This window comes from Thalia democratica, chromosome 5, assembly GCF_965202585.1.
Source record: "Thalia democratica chromosome 5, ktThaDemo2.hap1.1, whole genome shotgun sequence".
NCBI lineage: Eukaryota > Metazoa > Chordata > Thaliacea > Salpida > Salpidae > Thalia > Thalia democratica.
Window position 1 is genome coordinate 48,458,898 of NC_139169.1, and position 27,500 is coordinate 48,486,397.

Consider the following 27,500-nt stretch of genomic DNA (forward strand, 5'->3'; position numbering starts at 1 on the left):
TTTATTATTACTCTACTTCGTACATTTAGGGTAAATGCAGAGAAATATATTTGCCGAAGTTTCAAATAAAAATTGTATTTTGTTTCCAAGCTATTAGGACTTGTGTTTGATTTCATGAAAATACAGTTAATTATAAATTCATAACTTTAAAAAACTATGTTTATATTACTGCATTTAATTTTTAATAAGCTAACTGTTTTTTTGTAATTATTTAGTTCAGTTGCCTTCCAATAGCAAGAGACTAGTTATCCAGTATACAAATTTTTGAAGTCTAGAAATTTTGTTATGCTCAAATTTCTTAGCAAAGATAAGATTTATCTAAAATATTATTCATTAAATAAATAATTTAAAGATTAGAATAGTTCCTGTGAGTCAATAACACAAAATAACATACAAGTAAAACTTATGGTGTCTTAGAGATTTTTTTACTACTACTTTTATGTATAAAAAAAAATCAAGAAAATTTATTAGTAAAAAACCATAAGTATGAGCTAAAAATATTACAACGAAAAATATCACATATATAAAATCGAAATGGGAATACCATTGCACATATATTAATTAAACCATAACTAGAAAACCTTTAAATTAAAAAAATATTTTTTACTTTCTTTTTAAAAATTCAAGTCTAATTCTTAAAATCAGTAGCTATTAAAATTTAAAAACATTCAAGACTTATTGACCGTAAAACTGTTTTTAATTAAAGTTTTGCCAATATATTAGATACAATTAAAGTGTTAAAAAATGTTAATAGCTATTAACTAAGTTGTAAAAAACATTACATTTTTTTCTTTTATATTAGCATTTTTCTTGCAATCAAGTATTACAAGTTACAACTACACGAAAGCGAAGTAATAAATTTTTTAAACGTCAACAAGTAAAGCAAGAATCACAATTATCTAAATTGCCTCAGACTGATTTTGATACCACTGCACTCCATACCCACTTGCGTGCAATTCGTCACAGTTGAAACGCTTCCGCTGTATTCAGGCTTGAAACATGCGCCACTCAGCGGACATTTTACTAACGGTCGTCCCCTGTTTTATTTACCAGTTGAAGTTTTTCTACAAGGTTAACAAACATACTTTGTTGATACTTAATTTTATAATGAATTATAAAAACTCATGTATTATTTTCGTCTATCAACTCTAATTAGGTTAAACAGATTTTAGAGAACACCGTATAGTCAACTTTTACTGATTACAATACTTAACGCCTCACATAGTTTTACTTTAAGTACATACTTTAACACATTTTGCTTCGATGGAACAAAACAACTACATAAGCTAAGCTGCTTATGCAATAAAATTACAGTCAGCAATTAAAACTTAATATCCTTATTTTAATATTTTGAAAAGCTTTACTGGCTATATATTCGTATTAAATACTTTATCGTAGGTTAAAAATTATTAAATTAGGCAAAATACTTGTAGATAGGAGTGTATGAGGCAGCACATATATCAAACGGATTGTGAGCATCGTAGTTCATTTCCACCTTATTACTCGCGTTTGACTCACAATGCCTCAGTATTTTTTTTGCTTGTTCATATACTTTTCCAGATGATTCAAGCTGCAAAAATCTCCTCACCAACAACATCGTCGTCTGTACAAAATATAACGATTTTGAAAAAAAATAGTTAAAAGCTTATAAACTTGAACTTTGATTCTACAAACCAATTAAAATTTCATTTAGTTTGAAAATATTTTAAAGTTTTAAAACTAATCAAAATCAAAACTAAAATGATGGTTTGAATAGCTATATTTATCTATTATTTATTGGTTTTTGCATAATTTATTTATATATTTTTAAGTTAAATGATTTTTGGCAAAAAAAAAGGTAACAACTAACTATGTTTACTGCTTAAAATTAAAAAGAAGTATAGTATGCATTCATGGTAGCTTTTAACCTTATAACTGCAAAACAACTATTACGTTTAAATTTAATAAAATCAACAATTTGCACTAAATACTTTGAGACAGGATGTTAAAAAAAAGTTAAAACGAAAATCAGTTGAGTCTTTTTTTTTATTGAAAATATTGTTATAAGCCTAGAATAGTAAAAACTAAACTTTCTTGTGTTTTTTATATGTGTTTAACCTAAATTTAAATTTTGGTATTTTATCAAGAGCCTTTTAATCAAACAGTAACAAATAGAAACATTTTTACCTTGAAATTTTTAAGTTTAAAGGTAGAGCTGTAGGCAGTCCTCAATGCAAGTTTAAGATGCTGGGGATCCCAATTACAATGGGTGAGGTAACAGGCCATTTCAGCTTGTCTAACGTCTTCGCTCTTACTTAATGACTTTCTTTTCTGTTCCATCATCAAGCCAACTATGTACTCTTTGCATGTTACTATCAGTTGCTGCGCCTATCAAATGTTTTTAATGTAAGTCTGATTAAATTTTAAAAGCAATAAATCATGTCAGTAATATAATTTCTATTAAAATGTAATATATTTCCTTACTTCGATTTACAATTAACTCAAAAATTTTTATTTAAAACCAATAAAAAGTAATTTTCGAGATAAAAAAGTAAAAAAAAACAATGAATAAAAGTGAAGTCATTTTATGAGGGTAGCAACGTGTATTTTTAAATTGAAAAAAAAAAAAAAAACTCTATATAATTTTAAAGTCCATAGTTTTCGTACTTATTTTAATTCACTGTGATGAATAAGTTAATTCATCTTATAAAAAACGTAATATTTTAGAAAAACTATTTAATTAAACCTTTGAAATTAAAAGTTAAAAAAAATTAAAACATTGTGTTTAAGCTTAAAAAAACAAGTTGCTAAAGTTAACATACATTAGTAACATCTTGTCTACTGTCAACAACCAGAAGAGGAACAGAGAGAAGTATATTTCTAAACGTGTTAGTAGCATCTTCAAACTTTCCTTTCAATGTTAATGAATATGCTTCCTGTTAAAAGAGTAAAACTTTATTTATAACTTTTTTTGATGTTCAAACTTTAAAGTCAATATACTATTAAATTAGATTATTATACAATAAATGTAAAACCAAGTTTGAGAAGTTATTTGACTTCCAGGATTTAAGAATATATATACAACTTTCTATTTTTATATAGTGTTTTTACAAAAACTTTAAAACTGAAAAAGTTACCGAGAAACAATAAAAAACTTGGGTAAAAAAGATAAACTGTTTAGTTTTCATATCAAACAAATTTTAATTGATATGATCTTGTTCGTAACAAAACCTGTATTTTTTCTTTAAGCTGTGACAAAGTAACGGCAATAGCAGGAAGATGAGGATTTTTGCCGTTTTCACAGACAGACTCCCTCCAATTTCGATGTAATGGAATGTAAAGGGGTGGCAGAGGCGATATTGCCTGGTACGCTGCGCTGTTACGCTGGTATGACGTCATGAATAGACTTTTGTAAGGAGAAAAATCAACTACACCAATTTGATCATGCATCAACTGAAATTGATGTAAAAATATTGAAATCAAAAACGACTTCTTTATAGTACAAAGAATGTTACACTTATTAAAATTGTAATATTTAATAACCAAAATTATCAAAAATAGTTAAGCTAAAGATTAAAAAAAAAATTTTTGCGAATTCATTGTAAAATACTAGATTGAAAAAAAAATCGTTAATTTGTTTGCACTGCAAATGTTACTTATCCAAATATATATATGTATATGAGACGCGTATTGAACACAGAAACAGCTGTCCCGAGCAAAAATTTATTTTGTGTATCTTAATTTTGTATATATATATATATATTATATATACTAATAAAACATTAAGTTAACATATACAATTGTTTCATTGTTCTGTTGAAAGAAGAGCTGTTCTGTTTAACAGAACAGTTAAACAATTGTATTTGAAAACTTGGTGCTTTATTAACAAAAAATATATATAAACTGAGCAACTTTGATTCAATTATTTTTAATACCTTTCTTATACTAATCTTAAACAAACCCTACAAGCAGTTTCAAAAGAGCCAGCAAGAATGTGATCAACAGCAAGTTGTGAGTTTGTACACCAATAATCTTGTGTTGCTTTTCCTGCACATAGATATATTAATACTATTCTATAGAACTCGCCAGCTTATATACTTTTGTTATTCACAAACCTTTACTTGGGGGAACAAAGTAACCATCTGCAGCTGTATCAACAGCATCAGAAAATTCAGTATCAGGACCTAAATCAAGCTCGCCAATATCATCAACGGCCCAACCATTATCTCCTTCATCACTACCACCTTCTAACAACTGTGGTAGAAGTTGCAGTAAACAACAATATGTCTAAACTTTTAAGTCTATTTTTTATGTCTAAATTAAGAAAAAAGTAAACAAACATCTTCATCGGATGGAGTTTGCTTATCGATGATGTTACCGTCTTCATCAATCTCAATATCGTCATCATTGTCTCCCCATCCACCTTCATTCATGTCTTCATTGTCATCTTCTGCTCCTGCTGAAGACAATGTTGCGCCGCTGAAGAAACCTTAAATATTTTTTTTACTTAAAGATTAAAAATAAACAATTTTTAAAATCTCTTTGTATAAACTTAAAGCGCTTTACTTACAACACAACTTATTCGTATCAAAATCTTTTTCAACCCATAAAAACATTTTTAAGAATACAACACACCTCTGCTCTGATTAAGCATGGGCCAATTCTCATTACTTTTGTTTACGGGCACTAGTGGCTGCAAAAGTGAAGCATTTTCAGAAACTTTAGGCAACTCTTCAGTTTGTCCTTCCGCCAAAGCTTCTGCATGTTCTTCCAATTTGTGAGTTGCTGCGGTCAGATAAGCCAGTGAATTTTGTCCAGCTTCATTCAGTACCTGGTTGTTATTATTAGAAAATATTAAATGAGGAAAGCATATAAGTAAATTAAATTTATAATAAAATCTATCCTGTTACCTGATTTATTAGTACAAAACTATTATGTTTTAAAAATATTATGAATTCGTTTGTATATAAAAAATACGTGTGTACGTTTCAAAAACTTGAGTAATTACTTTTAAATAACTAGTGGACTAAAACAACTTAACATTGTTATTTGTTTTAATAAGCTTTACTTTGAACAAATATGTGAAGAAAAAATCAAAAGATATTTGGCCATACTACTTAAAGAACTTAAACTAATAATAAATAAATAAACAGTTTAGATTAATATTTATTTAAGTAACCTTGACCCGTTCTTCTGCATCACCTAAGTACAAAGCGGCTTGAAACCTTCCAGAAACATCCTTACGGACTTCAGCTATTTATAATAATTCAAATTAAGTACAGCTACAAGTATTATTAAAAATAAATTATTATTAGTTAAACTATAGGTTATTACTTTTTTAAGCACTTATATTTAGTGAACATTATACTTATAACGTATATTTAATTATAAACTTTGCATTTACGCAAAATAAAACAAACTTACCAATTTTCATCATTTTTCTTAATTTTTCAAGGTTTCCAGTTAACAAATACAGGAATGAAAGCTTATCAAAATTTTTGGTACGCTGGTAACACTTTTCAACAACCTGGTGATTTCCCGTTGCCAGAGCAATCTCTCCTAGAGCCTCCCAACACTTTTTGTTGTCAAGCGATTCTGCAGCTTTCAACGCCGTCTAAGAAGTGTTTTAGTATTACCGAGTACTATAAAGCAAAAATTATAAAACGTTGAAACTAAATATACATTAAACTAAACAATTTGTAATAAGTTACAATAAGTTCAATAAAAAATTATTTTATACATTATAACAGCTAAAAACGTTTTAGTTATACAACATTAACATAATTCAAAGATTTAACAAGCAAAAGTTACCTCTATATCACCACATTCGAGTGCAAGCGAAAACTTAGTGTTATCGTCTTTAACAAAATGTAGTGCAACTTCAGGGTAGCCCTTTTGTTGCAAGTAAGCGATGATTGATTGACCAACCAACTTGGTATTTCGCACCATCTTTAAAACTTCTCCGTAGTTTCGCTTCACTAAAGCCATCTAATGAAGTAATAACTAGATTATCAATTTCATTCATTTCATAAAGTAGTTATTGCTACGTACGACAGATTCGAATAAGCTTTGTACTAGGTGATATAATTTTTATATTTATTTAGCCTAATTTTTTTGTAAAACTTAAACAGTATTGCAGAAAAACAATTCAAATTAAATTTTTATATAAATTTTACAAAATCAAGCAAATTATAAGCAAATAGGATCTAGATATTTAAAGTTAACTTTTTAATTTTGATGACTTTTGATCTAGAACAGCTTTTTTAATTGGTTTTAAAAATTATTTTGGTATAATATAAGGCTAAATACCATTATTTTAAAAGTTTAAAAACGATTTAGGTTTCCAAATGTTTTATTTTATTTTATTGTTTCCCGGTTTTTTTTTATTTCCTCAAGGTTAAAAAAAACAAGTTTGTAGGTTCAATTTTAGTATAAATTAATTTCAAAGTAAAATACTGTCTTAAATATTATAAAAAATTTGAAAACATACTGTAAAGCTTCTTAAAATGTACTTTTTAATATTTTTTCTACATGGTAGATTATTCGTATTTAATTCGAAATTTCCTTACTTTACATGTAAAAATTCTTTGAAATTCCAGGTTTTTTACCTAAATTGTCAAATTCAATAAAATTAATAAAACTAAATTTAAGCTATCTTAAAATTACCTTTCATAGAAAAATAACAACAAAATTTAAATTAAAAACAAACATAAACTAAAATAAAACTGATTTAAAATTAAATTGGGTCGGCTGCAGTATTAAGGTTTTGGAAACTTATTCATACATAGTTGTATGCGAATAAGATTATGTAACAAAACAATAGTACATTACAACATTTAAACTCATATCCCTAACATAACGTACCGAAAATGTTTAACCTAAACCATTACTCCTCACCCACCTTACCAAAACATATAACAACAAAAATAAAAAAAGTTATAAAATATTTGAAATAAACAGAAATAAGATATTAGCCAAATATAAGCGCTTTGATTTTGAAGCCGGATAACGAGTTATAAATGTAAAAATGCTCATGTTAGGAAAGAAAAGATTAAAATTGAAGCCAGTTAGAAATGATAGTAAACTAAAATTTGCATACTGCGTAGAACTGCTCATTTTAAAAAGATAGACTACCGTTAATTAATCAAAGTGAAATTAACAGTTATTTTGATTTTCAAAAAGCCTTGTTTATCTGGATATTTAGAAATCAAGTTTTTTTTTAAGCTATCACTGGCATGTTAAAATCTGTGAGTTTATCATATTTAATAACACGTTAAGTAATCACCTCAGTTCAACTTTTAAACAAGAAAATACTTTTATTTATTAATATAAACCTTGAACTTAAATTCAGTAGGGTCAATTCCGAGCACTCTAGTTTTAATTTCTCTGTCCAAACAATAAACACTGGTACCTTTCACTTTTGTGATATAAATAGGAAGTTCCAACGTTCTTATTATTCCATGATCACTGAAAAAAAATTAATGTCAATTTAGAGAGGTTTTGTAAAATATATATTGTTTACTAATTATAATAAATCAAATAAGCTTGAAAGAACTCAAAAGCAGACTCGTTCAAACATACACTATAAAAACTGTATTCAGAGTGGCCATAGGGTTTAAAAAATTATTAAGATTTTTTTATTTTCTTCAAGGATTTTAAAAGTACAAGTTTTTTTTCCTCTTTTTAGTAGAATAATACTTTCATTTTAGAAAATTAATAAAAAAAATACAGTAGATACTATTTTAAACTTGCTTTATAATAGTTTCTACTAGTTTTAAAACCCTGAATTAAATAGATTTTTTTTATTAGCTAACATCTTATTTAAATATCTATAACATTTTATAAATAAAAATTGTTCAAAATTCAAGTTTTTTGACGATTTTTGTTCAAAATTAAAGTTTTTATTTTTAAGAGTATTAATTTAAAGGCTCTTCGTCTAAATTTTCAAATTACAGGTTATTTAAGAATTCCAAGTAAATGACCACCCTGTTTATTTTTACAACAATGATTTAAAACAAAGTAATCAGATTATTATTGAATTAAAGCAAAAAAAAACTTATTTAAATACGATTTAATTAATAATTTTCTTAAAGCTTAAACAAATTTGGATTTTTAAAATATTTTATCTGAATAAAGAAATATAAGACAAAAACAAACTATTAGCCCATTTAAAAATAATTGTTATGAAAAAGTTCAATTTTTATTGTTTTGCATAAATTGTTTTACCAGGATCTGGTATATGTAACAACTCACTAAACAAATTATTTACCAGAAAAAAACCTTAAAAGCAATCCATATTCTGAGACCAAAAAATTTACTTTGACATAATTAATCACAAAACCATGCATTACATTCTCATTTCCTAATATTTTTGCGCTTTATAAAGTATCAATTATAAATGTGTTTATAACTTTTGTCGATTTAATTTTAATCTTATTCTGCAGAAAAGTACAAACTAAATTTAACTTTCTCGCTATATTTAACGTCTTGTTTTATTAACTTTTATTGAATATTTGTAGCAATGGTACATAGTTATTAAATACAGGGTGACCCCTTGTTTTTCAAATACTTCTTCCAGGTTTTTAAAAGTACACGTTTTCAGGTCTATTTTTAGTTTAAATTAAATTTAAGGTAAGAAATTGTTTTATATAGTATAACAACATAAAAAGATACTGTAAGGCTATGCTAAATGTGTTTTTTAATAAGAAAACTTTTTGGTGATGACAAGTTTTTTTATCTATATGGTAGATTTTTTGTGACAAATCGAAATTTTAATACTATTTATTAAATAAAATATATTTATAACTCTAGTTTTTTCCAGATGTTTTTCAAAATTTCCTATAATTCCAGGTTTGTTTAGCTTAAATTTCAAATTTCAGATTTAGTAGCCACCCTGTAAATATCTAAAATTTTGTTTGATAGTACTTTAAAAGATCATTTAAAAAAAATAGTTAAAAATACACTTTCATTACTGCTTAAAAATACTTATAAATACGCAGTAAATAAATACAACTAAAAGTAAAGTTGTTCATAAAAAAATAGTGTCACTTAAAATTAAGCTTATTTATTTCACTTTTTTACCCCAAATAAAAATAAGTTTAAAAGTTTAATTTATCATTTGCAAAAGTTAATAACTGTTTCTTAAATTTATATACCGACGTAGCAATGTTATAATGTTTAGCATTTATATAAAAAATAACTTCATTACTTGTTGAAAAGTCTTAATTATCAAAACCATATTTAATAAATGCTTCAACAAATTACAGAATGTAAATCATCTATACTTAGTTTTAAAAGTAACTTAAAAAACTAAAATTAGAAAAACATGAACATGTTTGTTTTTACTCACTACTAATAAAAAAAACTATAAGATGAATGAAAGAATTATGAATCTAGAAGTATTTAAAACTTTTTATTTGTAGTTAGAAATTATAATTATTTTTAGAAGTAGAAAATATAAAATAATGAAATATATAAATTTAAAAATTGCTTAAGCATAAACTAACTAATATTTTCAACAAATATAATTACCCGTTGGTGAGTGCATATTTAATATGATTTGAAGTTGTGTAGATGAACACGCCATTTTCATCCCAAGCACCACTTTTTACTCGAACACTTTCATGGATCTGGCACAACTGTTGCAGCTTTCTATTGCAAACAGTGATGTTGTGCTTGGATAACAAAGCCACGTGTGACATGTCACTGCTCCATACAACATATTTCACCTTTGGTGCTTGCACAGATTCCATTTGACTGTTTTTTGATAAGAGTGCTTAAAAACTAAACTTTTAACAAAGTGTTGTTTATAAGTTACAATGTTGCAAACAGGCTTTTTATTGGTAGAAAAGATTAGTTAAAATATTTCTTAAAACAATTGTGGAAATAATTAAAACCTAACCGTTTTTGCTGCACATCGTAAAGTGTAACACCGTCAGGAGTCCTTAGAAGAAGAAATCCGGTCCCTGCATAGAATATCTGATCAACAGAGGACACCTGAACTTTCTTTGTCACTTCATTTTGCATGTTCTTAATAACAATCGTGTGTGTTCTATCGAGTACTGCTAATCTGTTCCTAGCCACCCAAATAGCTGTGATTCCTGATGAACGCTTTGGATCTGTTGACATTGTGATAGCTAATCAATTATAATAACAATATCTGTTGCGAGCTTTATCTAGCTGCAATTTTATAAAATTGTTTATGTGACGCCTAGTTTAAAAAAAATGTGTGTAATATTTCATAGGGCTGATGCAATTCGCTATCCAAAATTTAATGAATAATATAATTAATTTCAATTAACAGCTACATAGCTGAGTAACTTTTGACAAACTTTAAAACTGCATTTACAGCAAAAATCTCAACTAAACAAGTTTAAGAGGAAACTTAATAATATTGGTAATAAATCAACAATTTGACAGACTTCTAATATCTAATCTAAAACTGGTCTAAAATCATTTGTGTTAAAATGCTGTATTAAACTTATTTATAAAAGACATAAGCAGGACAAAAAAAGTAAAACAGTTTTTGTTAATCTATATAAATGCAAAACAATGCTGATATTTTATTTAATTTTTTTTCATTTTACAAAAATTTAGAGACTTATTGATATTTAAACTCTTTTAATTGTATATTTTAGTATTTAAACCATTGTTAAGGTTATACCTATGCTTGTTTTATAACAAGAAAGGTAAAAATTTAATATTAGAAAAAATGGTCATGGTAATTAACAGTATATCGTTTTTTTTATGTTCTTAAAAATTTTAAATTTCGTAGAAACATGTATAAAGTACACAAAAGAAGACTTATTAGTTTAAAATTTAAAAGTTAAAACAAGTGTAAAACGTAACAACTTAATTAGTACTTAATTTATGTTTGTGTACATTTTACTTTAGAAATCACAACAAAAGTTCTCGACTTAATAATAAGGAGACTTAACAACTCTCTAAATAACTGGCAACGAACTGTCCAAATATATTTGGAAATTTAAAAACAATAATACTGGTTACAACATTAACTGGAACATTTTATATCGCATCGGAGTAACAAGGAATTCGCAGAGAATCTGCATGACCTGTACCTATGAGAAGATGGAAATAGCGAACGCTGACGGGAGAGCTTCATTAAATAAAAGAGGCCAGTTAATTTGTTCGTGTGTTTATTTCAAAAAACTTTATTTTAAAACTTAAATAATTTTGACAAATTTATTCCTATTTTTTCTTGTACATATAAATATTAAAGCTGATAAAAGTAACAACAAATATAAAATACCATTAGAATTTTTAAGCAAAACTTATAATTACGTCACGATATGATAGTTGATTTTTTTAAACAGTAAAAGTAGTAACTCATTCTAGTGTTTTAGTTATAAGAGATTTGTTTGTTTACAAATTTTACAAGCCTACAAATTGTAAGTACGTTCATTTGTTTTAAGTTTTAAACCTTATAATATTATTAAGTAGCTTATAATTTTCTAACATTAGCATGAACTCACCTGTTAATTTTATGATTATGCTAAATTGATAGTTTTAAACTATAAGTTCTATTTTGTTTGTTTTTTACACATAAATGCCAGTTTTATTTCAAATTTAGCCAAATGTATTCTTGCATGAATATTTTTAGAAAAAATATAGATTTTATTATTACTAATTATTATTATTATCAATGAGGATCTCGTTTGATTTGTTTCAAACGAGTGAAACATTATTTTGACAATAAAATTTAAACATTTGAGTTGTTTAATTTATTTTTGATTAATTACAACAAATTCTAGTCTATACAAACATTCTCTTAATTAAATAAACTATTTAAATTTTCAGGATAAAACTATTTTTGAAATCCTATAAAACTAATTTATACAATTAGTACCGCTTACTTATATAATTAGTTAAACTTTTTGAGGTCAATAAACCACTCACCTTCATGATGATTGGAGTCTGAGTTTTTAGAAATTTTGTATAGATCATAATAAGAATTTTCAACGTTTGATGCTCTTGAAGTGACCAGTACTGCATTTTCAGCAGGATTGTAAGAAAGCGAATACACGCTTGCTTTTGATCCGCTGTTAAAAAATATTTAAGCAAAATTATTCAAATATAATTCTAAAAGTTTGCACAAGATTACATTGGTATGCTTATAATTATTTTTTATGTAAATAGTATTGTTAGTAAGTGCTAACTTCCAAAATAAGTTAATCTTAAACTTTATGATTAGAAATAGTTTTTTGTTTGTTAACTTTAAGCTGGTTATTTTAAAACTGTATAACAAGAAAAATGGTGGCACTATTTTAAACAATGTTTAAAATAAATAAACGATTAGTACCTTCATGTGCTTCAGCTATTTCTTATTCAATAAACATAAAAAAAAAAAGTTTTATTTTTTAAGTTTTCTACCCCTGCTTTCATATAAAAATATACAATACACATAATACTTTGAAATAATTTTTTTTAAGTACGTTTGAGTTTTCGTTACACAGTTTTTCTGTCTACAATAATACACGAGCTAAATAAATTACCAGAAAATTTACTATTTTATATACAAAAAAATATGTAAAAAAGTTGCAAGTTTGTGTATTTTAACTAAAATCTAAATCTAATAAAAATTCGAAAAAATAACTGTTACAACAACTTTAAAATGATCGGATGGATCGTAAGTAGTAGTAGTGAATAATCAGTATGAAATTTTAACAAAAACAGATTACCAGTTTAAACCTTTATGTTACATATAATTTTAAAAAGTTTTTATACTATGTTTCGAGTTCTTCATATAGTTTATATTACAACAGTTATGGTAACAAAATCTAAAAAAAAAAGTTTGTTTGAAGGCTTTTTTTAATAGTTTATTGACAAAGGTTTTCGGTACACTATAATACTATAGTGTACTAACGGTACACTATAAGGTTAACGAACAATTTAAGGATGTATCAAACGGTTTAGTGTAAGATTTACTACTTTTGAAACAAACAACGTCTAAAACAATTCAGAAAATATTTTTAAAACCAAAATTTCTTGTTTTATAAAAATTATAGCTTATTATATTTCAACAATGTTTTTTTAAGTTGCATAGAATTAGGTATAAGTTTGTATTTTAACGATAAGCAATTATTAAACTACATTCTGCAGAAATAGTTTCAATGAAACTAATTGGATGCAGAAGCTTAAATAACGTAATTAAAATAAAAACAACGGAATTTCAAACGCTATCAACAGCTTCATTGCTTAAAGAACTTATTAATGCGTCAAAAACTTCCACAAACAAAACAATTTACAAAGTTTACGAAGTTAATAAAGATATGGATTTTGGAAGTAAGTTAGAGAAAAAAGTATTTTACAAAAACCACAGTAACTCATTTAAATATATACTGGCAATTACAGAAACATTGATCAAGCTCACTAGGTCATATTTACTAGTTAAAATAAAACATATATTTATTTATAAATTCAAAAGAAAACTTTAAGATATTTCATGAAATTTTCAAAAGTTTGTTATTAACTTTTTGGGTTTAAAAAAAATAAACCGTTTGCACGATCAATTATTGTATTAAAGCTTATTTTCTCGACTAAAATTGAATTTTGTCTTTTACTTTGGAAAAATAATATATTACTACCTAAAAAATACAAACCTTCTGAGAGACATGACAGCATTATCTTTGCTAGTAGTGAGATCTAATTTTCTAAGATAATTTTCTTTTACGTAATAAAGCAAATTGTTGTGAGTAGCATGAGCTGGTCTCTCCCTCTCAAGTTTAAAAACTTGCAATCCAGTATCATGTCCGGCAGCAAAAAGGTTTAGTGATGGATGGCACGAAAGTATCCAGTGTCTTTATTTAAGTAATAAGTATTAAATACTTTAATAATTTAACAAGTAAAATGTCATTACAAAAATTTTAAAATGAAAAAGCTTACAAAACAAAACATTAGTAAGTTCTTTAAAAATATTTTCAAATCTAACAAAATTCATTCTTTGTTTTTTTTTATTAAAATAAACATTTTTTAACCAAGTTAAAGTATATAATTTTAAAAACACTATCAATAAATTTATATTTATATATATGAATTAATATATACAAACCGATCATGATCTCTCCTGTGTGTCTTGATACATGTCCTTTTGTTCATATCCCAAACCCTTATAGACTTGTCCTCAGATACTGATAATATAAGATCTTTACGAGGATGAAATGCACAACAGGAAACATTGTTGTAGTGACCTCTGTTAATTTATTACTAAAGAATATAATTTTTCAGTAAAACACTACATTTTTATCACAATGGTTTTATATTTAGTAACGAAAGAAAAAATTAAGTATCATAATTTTATTTGAAATCATGTTTTTCATACCTGCAAGAGTCGACTTCCCAAACTTTTGTGTCGTTCATTTTCCAAATTTTTACCAATCTATCGTCAGCTGCTGTTACAATAAGAGGCTGAGTTGGGTGGAAGCATGCCCAATTCACTCCTCTATCGTGACCCTAAAACAATTTAAACTATATAAAATGGTTCTTTGCTTTTCTTGGTTAAAAATTACATTCATAAGAAAAATAATAAGCAGTTTTAAATTAATTCTACTATTAGTTAGTTATTTGAAAAATCAAATGTTTACAATAAATGGGTGAGAACTTTTAAGGGTCCTTCTTTTACAACAACGTAAAACTTAAAATAAAATAAATTATTACCTAAAATCATTTCTTTAAACCTTGGTGCTAAAAGTATTCATTTCCACAAACTATGAATAATAAAAACTTTTATCATACTTAATAAAAATACCCTTTTCTAATTAGTCTTTATTTAATTATAAATTTGATTTTTTTTTATTTACCAAAATTTAAGGTTTTTCAGTTTCTAATATTCGTCTAATAGAATATTATTTTACTTTATAAAGTAGAAGTTACTGTCAGTGATAAACAAGTAGAGTTCTAATTATGGATTAAGTAACTACTATTAACTTTATTACAAATGCTTACAGACAGTTTAGTAAAAATTAAGATTATAACTATGTATAAGTAAAGCTACAAAAAGTAAACATAAAGTAGCAACTAAAAAAAAATATAAAAACCTAATAGTTAGACAATAAGTATATTGTAAAGAACTGAAATAGCCTTTAAAAATAAAGAAAAACTACTAGCTATAGAAACTAATTATTTTTTTTAACTCAAGTTACTTTTAAAATAAACATTTTGGAATTAAGTTTGAAATGTTTAACAACTTTTTTTTTGTGATAATCTTAAAATTTACTTAGGTTTGATATTTAGTTTTAAATTAATACTATACTTTACGTTAATAATTCTAATTTAACTTTAAATATTTATTATCTATTACGTAATTTATTTATTAAAACTGTGATTAACATAAAAGCCTAAATTTGCTTGATAAAAAATTATATTAACCTCAAGTACATGCTTGACAATTACATCGGTACCTCCAAAAAGTTCAATAGCTGAAGGATTAGTAGAGTTACGAGGTTCGTCAACAGAACTTCCAGGTGAAAACTGCTTTTTACGAAGTCCTGTTAGAAAAAAATATAAATATTTCTTATTAGTTCAAACTAGTTGTAATTTAAACTAAAACTCATTTTCAAAATTTAATAAAATAACTTTTAAGCAAGTTTCTCTATAATAACATGAAAGTAAAAGATTTATTATTCTACACTAAACTTGAAAACTCAGCTAATTGATATAATTTTTACAACGACATTAAAATATAATTTGTCTACTATTATTATGCTTCAAAGTTTTTAAAAATGCCATTAGCATAAGCTCAATATAGATATAATATTAATGAATTTCAGAAAAAAAATAAAATTTCAGTGATTTTGTCTGCTTTAGCCAGTCACTTTTATAAAACAGACTCAAGCTCATAAATTATTATCATACGTTTATCATCAAAAGTTTAGGTTGGAATTAATTCATAATGTTACTGTTTAGAATACGAAACTATGTTCCTTAAGACTTTAACATTAAATAATATAAATAACAATAAAGAAAAATTATGTAAAAGAAAAAAAAACTATATTTATCAAAATTAAAAGTGCTTTTACAAAATCTAAGTTTTAAAAAAGTTTTTAAATGTTGTTCAAGTTGAGACTACATCACTTACAAACAATATCATAAAAAATAAAAAACATCTAAATGTTTTATGTGAAAAAAAAAATTTTCAAAAATTCTTTAAAACTTCGATACAAACACTATAAGCTAACCAGAAATATCCCACACCCTAGCAGTTTGGTCGAGTGATGCTGATACAACAAGGTCTTCAGTAGGATGAAACTGAGCACACATAACATAATGATTATGACCAGTAAGAACAGCTATTGAGGTACGGGATTGCCAATTCCATATACGTATTGTCTGTTGTTGTATAAAACTAAGACACCTAGCTAGTATTTTTATGACTTACAATACATAGCTTTGGGAGGCAAAAGTAACACATAGTTCCACTATTTCGTTTAATGATATTATTATAAAAAATAAACTAATTAACACTTAGCTTAATATAAATTTCTTTAGAAACATACTTGATCGTCTGAAGCACTTAAAATCCATGCATACTCATGATGGAAGAAAGTAGATCTTATGTAATCAAGATGACCTAACAAAGTGAACATGCATCTTTTTAGCTTGTAGTTCCACAACTGTAAGTATATATTATTATACTCAGTTAAACAATTCTTTTTTGAATTTAGCCAAAGAAAACGCTAAAAAGAGGTAAAATTACAGAGTTAGACACCAATTTAAATATAATCATAACGATAATGCATATACGATTTTTATCGTAAGCTAAATTTTTATACATGTTACGGAGAAAAATAAAATATATATATCCTGTTTCTGTAAAACTTTTTTTATTTATATAGGAAAATGTACATACTCATGTAGAAAAACAGCAAGTTTTCTTCTAAATATTATATAAATATAATTTTTATGTTATATCATAATATAACATAAAAAAAGTCTTATGTTTTTTTTTTTGGAAAATTATAAATAATAATAAAATAGACTCAAAACAAACATTTATTAACTTTTGTTAGTACTCTGATTTTATATTGTACAAATCTATATTGAAAACATATAACTTAGTATACAATAAGTTGTAAAAACAAATGGTAACATCTTGATTTTTAGATTTATCGGCTATAAATTTGTTTTAAAAGTAAGTTAAAAAAAATTGAGACTTAAACAATAAATTGCTAGAGCTTCACACTTAAGGAGCCTTTATATAATTACAAAATTATAATTTAAAACTTATATAATTAAAACAAAAGTTCTATTGAATTCTTTGCTTTACAATTGTTTCTCGCTAACGCGATGATCACAAATAAATAAGCTTATTTAATAAAAACTTTGTTTTGATTATAAATTAAAAATATGCTTTTTTGAGTTATTACTTTGATAATAACTGGCTTAAGATTAAGTAATTTTATTAAAAAGATAAAAAAAAATGAAAATTTTGTTTTTAATAAGATATTTTAACAACTATGATGTTTCCAAACTTTTATTTTGTAGTCATCACCTCCAGAAACAAAAAGAGGCTGCTCACAGTGGAAAGATACACCTCTTACTGGTCCTATATTATAAAAAGTAAAATATGTTAAGATAATAGGATATATTATTTTCTAAAACAAAAAGTTTAACATATTTGTTTTTATCAAAGATTATCATGTTTATCTAGCCAAGTAAAAAGTAAACAACAATTCTAAACTTCAGAGGTAAGTAAAATAGGGTGCTATAGGTTTTTTGATTACAAGATATTGTTAAACTTAAAGCTACATGATTAGAATGTTTATACTACTCAAACTTACTGAAAACATATTGCTTTGGTATTTAACATTCTCTATTTTCTATGTTCACGTATACTCTTAAAGTGTTTTAATATTTAAACATTTAGTTACTTAAAAAACTAACTAAAAAAACAGTTTCAACAAAACATAATTTGTAAAACTTATAAGGTATCCATGTGAAACTTGTACACTACTCACCACATTAAAACCAATTGCAAAAAAAAAACATATTTAAAAGCAGTTATAAACAAAAAAGCTTAAAAAAATGGTTGAATATCATAGATAAAATGTTATGACAGTAAATGCTGAAGACCCTAATAATAATACTTAGGTTTTAACGATCTGTAGAAAGGTTTACTTTTAATCCACAGAGTAACATTATTTGTAGAAACAAGTACTTGGGTAAAAAAAAATTGTCTTAGAAAAGCTAAGGTTAGACTTTATTAAAACTATACGTGTGTTTAGTATATACATGGTTTATAAACAAAACTTTGCACTTTTAGACTGACATTTTCGATTTAGAATCATAATCAAATTTAGAATGACATTTAGAATTTAGAAGATTAGAATACCAAATATTTTCCTAAATCTTAATTGTTGGCACCCAATTGGTTTATAACTAGATGAAACAATATAGCCTCTTAATTAGGTTGTAATCTCAAAGCTTATTAGTAATTAAACATTGTTTATGTTTATTTCATTAGATATAGCACCTGGAAAGTGTCATAAGTTTGAGTTTTCTAAACTTAAATTGTTATGTAACTGCTACAAAAATATTTAGCATTCTACTTTCAGAGTTCTGGAATACAAAAACCAAATGGTTATCTAGAAAAAATCCACAACTTAAATATCTATTCAAAATAAAACAAAATGATACTTGAACTTATTCTAAAGTTGAGAAATTTTTGTATTGAAAAATCCCAACATTTTGTCAATATTGCAATGATTTTGATAAATAGAGTTTTCGAAGACTAAGACAAAAATATTTCAATGAAGAAACTGATTCTCAAACTTCTTATAGAATCAAATAAATGTTTAAACATTTGTACTGACAAATCCTAAAATTTTGCCAATATTGCCTCAAGTTTAGCAAAAATAAAGCTAAAAATCATAATTTTATAAAAAACAAAGTTGAAATTGGCTCAAACAAACTTATTATTAATTTTCTTTTAACAATTCATAAATTTTAAGTATTTAAACTGACAAAAACTGACACTTTGGCAATAATGACAATAAAAACTGATTTGGCCTGCTTTCGCCTGAGTAGTATGAACTCTATTTATAACTTTTAAAATTAAAATAACCAATTTTAAGAAACAGAGTTAAACTCTTTTAAAAACTATGAATTTTACTGTTACTTTTTTTTTATATAAATTTTGTAATTATAATTTTACAAGATTTATTATTAAAAGAAAACTTATAATCAGTATTTCTTTTATCTACAGCTTTTCTGTTAGAAATATAACTAAACATTAGGAATTACAATTAATAAATATATTTTCCACAAGGTTAATTTATATAAAAAATACGAAAACTCTACATATGAATAAATCAATATTAATATTATATTTACAAAACATTTAACTGTCTTTTAAATAGTATGATTATTACAGACAAGAGTTGTGCAAATATATAGCTGTGTTATGTTGACCAGTAATGTTAAATTAAAAAAGAAAACGTTTATTATAAGATGTATAATATAATGAATTTTTAAAACAAAATAATATTATTAAAAAAAATCTAATAAGTCATTAAACTCTACAACTACTTTATTGTAAGCTGATTTTGTATATCTTACAAAAACTATTCTGAGGATAATTATTTTGTAAACTAACTCATACAGGAATCCTATTTTAAATTTCAAAAAAAAAAATCCAGGAAAAAATAATAAAAATCTAATAAAATTATTAAAAAAATTGTCTGCTTGATGGTTTAGAAAACAATTGTAACAAACTACTGTTCATCTTTATTATTGACTTCTTTTTAAACCAATATATAAGCTTTTATTTCTGTACGTTTTTGATAAGATGTTATTAGATTACTTTTATAAAATAAAGTTTGCTATTTAACAGTTTTTAAGTGTAATCTATTTAGCTTATAGCATATACAGAATTGCCAAATGTTTTAAAAAATTTCCTCCAGATTTTCTATATTTCTTCCAGGCTTTCTAAAGTACAAGTTTTTGGTATATTTTTAGTAAAAAATTAAGTTTTAGGTAAAAAACTGTCTTAAACAATCTAACAAAATTGAAAAGAAATTGTAGAGCTACTATAAATGTGTTTTTTAATGATTTTTTTACAATAACAAATAATATCACCTATGGCTATATGATAGATTTTTTGTTTAAATTCAAAATTTTATTACTTTACATGCAAAAACTTCTTAAAATTCCACGCTTTTTCAGGATTTTAGTGACTTTGGTTCGAAATTCTTGGTTTTTCTAGGTTTTTTTTCAAATTTCTGAAAAGAATCTTAAGAAAATTTATGGTTTATTTGAACTAATTTTTTTTAAAACAGGTTTTTCAAGGATTCCAGGTTTTTTGGCAAACCTGCATATATTGAAAACTATATGCTAGGGACAGTATTAAACTTAGTGCAGGATCAGCATTCTAGTATATCAATACAATAAGCTAAGATATCATAGGCATTTTCAATAGTTTTCAAAGGCCTAATTTATTTTTAAGTAACATAAAAATTAAAAACATTTTATTTTGTTAACACTGAAAATAAATATAGTGGATGTCTACACTCAAAAACTTTAAATTTAATTTCTAATTATACTTAGAAAAATACAATTTACTTTTGATAATGCATCACCTGATAAAAACTTAAAACTAAAATAAAGGCTTTAAAAAACATACTTTAATCTTAACAAAATCTAAGAAATAAACATACTTTATATCTAATCTTGTAAATAAGTATTGAACTTACTATCCCTTCAGCTTGTTCTGATGAATGGTGTACTGTACAAAATCTAGCACTTAAATATTCAAGAGTATAGCTTTAACTTAATCTTAAAAAGATCACATTTTTAAAGGAAAAAAATAATAATGGAATAACAAAATAGTATCAGTAATTTAATGCATAGCACACAAATTTACTTATTCTTTATTTCCTTAACATAAAATAACCTTTTTCAAACTTAAAACTTTAAAATATAAATGAACTTTATTAAACAAAAAAAAATTGATATATTATAAAAACTTTGACCACTACTCAAGTAAAATCCAGGAAAATATCAGGTTATTCCGCTTTTAAGATTTTATCAGGAAAATTACAAGAGAATCTAGGTAAATCAAGAGAAGTGGGAACCCTGTTAATATATAAAAGAGTTTTTACTCCAGAAAATTTTATCCAAACATTTTTTTTTTTATTAATTAGTATTATACATGTTAATTTACTATTTTATTTGGGACCAGTTTTGGTGATTAAAAATCTGACCTTGTCAAACTATAAACAGTAAAACTAATAATTTAATTTTTTTATTAAAAATTCATACAATGTTAAATTTTCTACAACAGTATAATCAAATAAAAATAAAACTATACATTCAGTAATTTTAACTTAAGTGCACTCTAAACTAAAATAAAACTAAATGAGCACTAAATTTTCAAAGCAAAACCTACAACATAAAACCAACTTCAGACGCCCTTATATAATTGAAGCAATAAAAGCTAATAGTACAAGCATTTTTTCTAGAAAAATTATCTAACCATCGTGCTCATCAAACTTGTCAATTATAGTACACATTCTGTAATCCCAAAGTTGAATGCTTCCAGTATGAAGAGAACATAACACCCATGGTCTCTTTGGGTGGAATGAAATTCCTAAAACAATACATTCTTTATAGAAATTAAAATTTAATGGTACATATTTATAACAAATTAAAATACTTATACTGTATTGGTGATTTAAACTTTAAAAGCCCTAACTTTTGAATTTAAATCAACAACTAAAGCTTATTTTATTAGTAAAGATCAATAGAACATTGTGATAATTCAGATTTTACTTAAGGCCACAGGGGGGGGGGGGGGGTAGGCCATGTTTTTTACAAGCTGATCTTATTTTATAGAGTTTTTACTAAGCTTCAAGTTGCTTTTTACCGTTTTTAAAAATTCGAATTAGTTTTTGAGATATGACCGGCCAAAGTCGGGCCGCATAACAGGTTTCTTATGGGGAAGGAAAAACTAAAACGGCAAAAAAAGACTAATGCATTCAAAATCTATCTCCTCCTTCATTTTTTAAGCAATCTTCATCAAGCTTTCACAGTCTATTCTTTATACAATAACAAAAAAACGTTATTTGTGACTTTAAAAAATTTTTAAGTAAAAATACCTTTTTTTTGAAAAAAAAAAATTTTTTTGATAAAGAATCACTTTTTTTTTTTTTTTTGTCATAAAATTTTTATTTTTTTAAATTATTAAAATTCACAAATAACGTTTTTTTCTCATAATGTAAGGAACATTTGCTAAAAATTTTAAGAAGATTGCTTGAAAAATGAAGGAGAAGATAGATTTTAAAGCCCGTTTTTAAAAACTCATGAAAAACGGCTTTAAAGTTACCCTTTATATACCCTTTATAAAGTCAACCCTTTATATAACCGGTCATAAAAAAAAAGTTACTTAATATTTTTAAAATCTAAAAAGAGCATCTGAAAGATTATGAAATTTACTATAATGTAAGTCTATATGTTATTTTTGGTCAAAAATGGCTTCTACCCCCCCCCCCCCCATGGCCTTAAACAATAAACATCAATAATGTGTCCTTTTTATTTAAGGATGACAATCAAAGTTCTCAACTTAAATATAAGGAGAATGATCAATTATAAATTTTAAATATTTCTACTTGAATAAGATTTATTCAACTAATGATCTTGTTTGACTAGTTTCAAGCGAGTGAAACATTGTATTGTTAAAAATATTTATAATTTATAATTAAACATCAATAATAAAAAACTAACAAAACTTTTTTCATAAGCCAAATATATGTTTTTATTTATTCATAAAAAAGAAAACATATGTTTTAAGCAAAACTTGGAAAATAATTAATTCAAAATAAAAAGTCATTATAGTTTCATAGGAGGTGTAAGAATAATCTAAATTTGTTTTATAGAACTAAAAATTACAAAAACAATCTTACCTTTAACTCTAGCAGACTTTGTGTCAAATTTAATTAGCATTTAAATGTTTTTGTGTTGCTATACCTGTTAAGAAACCTATATTAAGTTTACTTTTTTATGTTCTGATATAAACTATTTAATTGTAAAATACTTTAATATAAACACAAACGTTGTGTTCAAAAAAGACTTAAATAACAATTTTAGAACAAATATTTAATTCTCATAGTGATTAACAATTTGCAGTGGTCTGATCACTTCTAAATTTACAATGTTTTTTAATAACTATACTGAAAAATAAGTTAATTTTAAATGATGATGTAAAACTTTAAAACAGATTTTTTTAAAATACAGCGGTTTAATGTTGCAAAAAATATTGCACTGCAAACTTACAAATATAGTCAAAGTTGAAACTACAAAATAATAGACTTAAGAAATTAAAAAAATCAGTGAAAGTTTATGTGTTTCTAAATAGTTTTAAAATTCATATTGATTTAGAAAGCTATATTTTTACTTTCAAAATTCAATTAACAGTATACAAAAGCATGGAAATGTATTATTATAAGAGTTATTTCTGTATTCTAAGTCTAGAAGTATTAAATAAGTATTCTAAGTAGGTATTACCAAGAAAAAAATCTATTAATGAATTAAATTTTTGAATAGTTTTCAAACTATACAAAATCAGAGATTTGAAAGTATAATTTTGAAACCTAGAAATGTAAAAAAAAAAGTTTTATTCAAAATACATACTATTATAACTAAAAGTGACTTAAGTTGTTTTTTAATTGACTTCAATAACTTTTTTAGTGTCCTAAGTTTAGTTTAGATATAAAGAGGACTGTAAGGATAAAATGAAATTTTTAATAATGCATGCATGATTAAAACTAAAAAACTTTTTTGTCACAGAATTATTTGATTTAGTAGTAATGAAATCATACGAGTGAGAATTATTAAGTACTACAAAAAGCTAATAACAAAATGAAAATATTAAGATGAAAAGTGTGTACAAATCTTCTGTAATCCTTGAAAAAATTAAACTAGTCTGAGTTATCCTGAGATTTTTAGAAATTTCAAACTGTGTTGACTTATACTCAGTATACTGAGTATCCTAAGTGTGTGGCAACTCTCATTAATACAATAAAAAATAGCTTAGGTACAAATTTAAGTTAAAATAGATGGGACAAGGATTATGGCAACAAAAAAAATTACAGAAATCAACATTTTTTAAATATGATTCAAGTGATATAACAGGAACAACTCAAGAACTGTACTTTAAGTTCTCTAACATCATTTTGAAAAGAAGACTATAAAGTTAATGACTTTAAAAAATATCATGTGTCAAATAAATTAAGCATCAATATAGATAATATGTATAAAAAATTAAAAGGTTCTTGTAAAAACTATCAAGAAATATTAATCATATGAATGAAGGTTTAATCTATTAGTATCTCTACAGTTTAAAAGTGTGGAATCTTGTATAAGTAAACTGTAAATAGAAAGTAATAAAATGGTGTTAAAACCAATAAATAAAAATTAAACAAGGTGCCACTCTTTGGGTCAAAAAACTATCCTGAGTGACTTTTTTTTCTTTTTTTCTTTTTTAAGTAGAAAAAAATCAGAAGAACTCACTCTATACTCTTCAACAATAAACATTTTCTGAAGGTCAAGCGAGTGAGTTTAAGTTTATCATGTGTTGTTCCACCTGCCATATCTTATAAATTCATTTTAACTTAACTTGCCTGACTTTAAAAGATAAACTCAAAATATCCTGAGTTATCCTGAGTGTGTGAAAATCCTGATTAAAGTAAACAAATGAAATGATATAAACTATTTGTAGAAAAAGCAAAATATTTAACAATCTAAATTGTAATGTTGTTGTGATATTTTAATTGATTCATAAGAAAGAAAGAAAAATGTGAACACTCACAACTAAAGTCAATGGATTGGTGTGGAGAAATACCTTTTGGTCATCGAGCTGCACACCATTTACTTGTAACTAATACTTCGAGCTAACTTTAAAACAATTAAAAAAAAATAAAAACAAAAAACTTAAAAAGTAATTATATGTACATTAAAATTTTTCTTTTTTTTTACTCTTTACTTTTTAAGTTTAAAATGGTAAGCACCCTTTTTTAACCCATTGCTGCCAATATTGATCATGGAAACTATAGTCTACAGTGGGCTCCACACCGTCTCCTCCCCTAGATTTTGATTTTATGATCATGTACATTCACATTTTTCTTGTTGCCCTTTCTACAAGATTATTACCACTATATTATATGGTAAAGATTTAAGGGCATAGGGGGGTAAACACCCTTTTTTTGGTTTTTGATCTTATTTTATATAGTTTTTGCTAAGCTACAAAATTCTTTTTACAGATTAAAAGTATTCAAAACATTTTTTGAGATATAGCTGGTCAAAGTCAGAGGCAACAATAGCTTCCTTATGGGAGGCAAAAACTAAAAGAGCAAAAATAGACTATTTCACTAAAAATATATCTTCTCCTGCGTTTTTTGAGATAACTACCTGAAATTGAAAATAGCTGTTGGAACAGAATTTTTAAAAAATTTTAAATTAAAACTTTATATAAAAAATAAATAAAAAAACAGTTTATTTTAGTTTTTTTGTTATAATTTTTCTTTTTTTTAAATTGTGTTCAGACAGAATTTTTTAAATATTGCAAGGAATATTTCCTAAAAATTTGAGGTAGTTATCTCAAAAAATGTAGGAGGAGATAGATTTTTAGTGATTTCTAGTTATTTGCCGTTTTAGTTTGCGCCTCCCATAAGGTTCCTATTGTTGCCTCCAACTTTGACCGGCTATATCTCAAAAATTATTTTGAATTTTTAAAATCTGTAAAAAGCATCTTGTAGCTTAGTAAAAACTATATAAAATAAGATAAAAAACCAAAAAAGGGTGTTTACCTGCCCCTATGCCCTTAATTGAAATGAAACAACGAAAAGTTCTTAATTTATGTAAACACAAGGAGACATAATAGAATTTATAACAAAAACATTGTAATGTTTCACTTCTATAAAGACTTATAATAGATCTTCAGTTGTTAATTAAATTTGAAAAAAAATGTTTTAACTAATAAATGGAAGATATTGTAAATCATGGTTAATTAATAAAAATTAAAAAAATATATATATAATAAGTATACAAAGAGTAGGATGAAAATAACAAGAATTTTAAAGTGGACTGAAAATCTTATGGGTTAATATCTAATGTCTAAAAAAAATAATGTTTTATTTTAATATTTCTTACATCAGTCCATCATGAGAGTTAAGTTTTTTTTTATATATTTTAATACTTTTAGAATGCACGTATATATAAAAAAATCAAAATAACTAAACTAATTGCAACTTACAACTAAAATTCAAAACTTTTTTTTTGGATTTTCATTTAAGTTTAACTTTATAAAGTTTCTATACTTAAAACATAAGACTTTTTTTTATTTTATAAATTTATTAAGCTTTCAACTTGTAAGATTTTCTAACTTTTTTTAACTCTTTCATTGTACATCCTATTCATATGTTTATTTTTAGTTATTTTTTATCATTTTTTTTTCTTTAACTTTGACTTACATTATCTTCATTTATCTACTGAAAAATGCATTAGAAAAAAAATACAGATTTAATTAACAACTGAAGATCTCTTAAGATCATTGTAGAAGTGAAACGTTGTATTGCTTTCAATAATTTGTGAAATAAAATTTAATCTTGCTATTTTGTAGTAATATTGAGTTAAGAGTAGCTCTGAATGTATTTACATCTGAATACTTTACTGCTTTTGAAGCAAGATGATGTAAAATATGAATACGTATATAAAAACAGCATCGTACTACATTATGGACATTTAGTTGAAATGGTCCATGATGATGAAGCATAAAGATAGAAATATTCGCTTAAAATTTTATCTAATCTTTTATCGCATAATTCTCTTATAAAAAATTTCAGTTATTTTTTCAATTATATTAACTTAAAACTTCTTAAGTTTTTGTTTTCACAATTCTTTATTTTATTTAAGATATTTTTTTTTTATAAATTACAACAACAGTTGAAACGATTTTTTTGTTAAGTATGTTTATTTTTAGAAAATTCTCCTACAATGAACTAAAATTAGTTTAAAATCTTTAGATTTTTTCAAAGTTTTTTCGTTTATTTTTTTTTTCAATTTTTGTTCGTAAACTTTTTCAAAAACTAGTCAAAAACAACTGTTGTTGAAGATTTCTTAAAAATAAATGTTTATAGATTTTAGTGTTGTTGATTATACTGAAATTAACACAAGTAAAAAGGTATATTTTTATATTTAACCATAACAAAAAAAGACGGTAAAGATAAAAAACACTTAGCATGTTTGATTATCGATGAGCAAAATTATAAACAATAGTTTTAAAGTAATTTATACTTAAATTACTAACTATAATTTTATCAAATAATTAATAACTTTACTGTATCCTTTGGATCAATATTTGTATTTTTTATATTTTAACGCTGTATAAAACCCTTTTAAAATTGGTATCAACGTAAAGTTATAATAGATTTTTTAGAAATCGTCTCAACTTTATAATTTGTTTAGTATCTGATAATTTAGTCTTGTATTGTAAAGTTTTTCATTAATAGTATCAA

The 27,500-nt window shown here is 24.9% G+C and overlaps 1 protein-coding gene across 1 annotated transcript; it reads right to left on the reverse strand.

Annotated features, from left to right (window-relative positions):
- Positions 1-493: 493 nt before the first annotated feature.
- LOC145836203 (coatomer subunit alpha-like) lies at positions 494-24,856 on the reverse strand. Its single transcript, XM_082944020.1, has 26 exons — positions 24,797-24,856; positions 22,893-22,956; positions 21,467-21,580; positions 17,466-17,539; positions 16,491-16,607; positions 16,173-16,323; positions 15,364-15,482; positions 14,318-14,448; positions 14,048-14,188; positions 13,599-13,796; positions 11,896-12,038; positions 9,881-10,097; positions 9,511-9,735; positions 7,314-7,446; positions 5,791-5,967; positions 5,404-5,593; positions 5,159-5,232; positions 4,615-4,810; positions 4,320-4,468; positions 4,095-4,233; positions 3,941-4,026; positions 3,211-3,432; positions 2,802-2,915; positions 2,167-2,367; positions 1,428-1,603; positions 494-1,037 (listed from the first exon to the last, which is right to left on the reverse strand). The coding sequence occupies exons 2-26, from the start codon at positions 22,930-22,932 to the stop codon at positions 896-898; spliced, it is 3,669 nt and encodes a 1,222-aa protein (XP_082800146.1). The 5' UTR covers positions 22,933-22,956; positions 24,797-24,856; the 3' UTR covers positions 494-895.
- Positions 24,857-27,500: the final 2,644 nt, after the last annotated feature.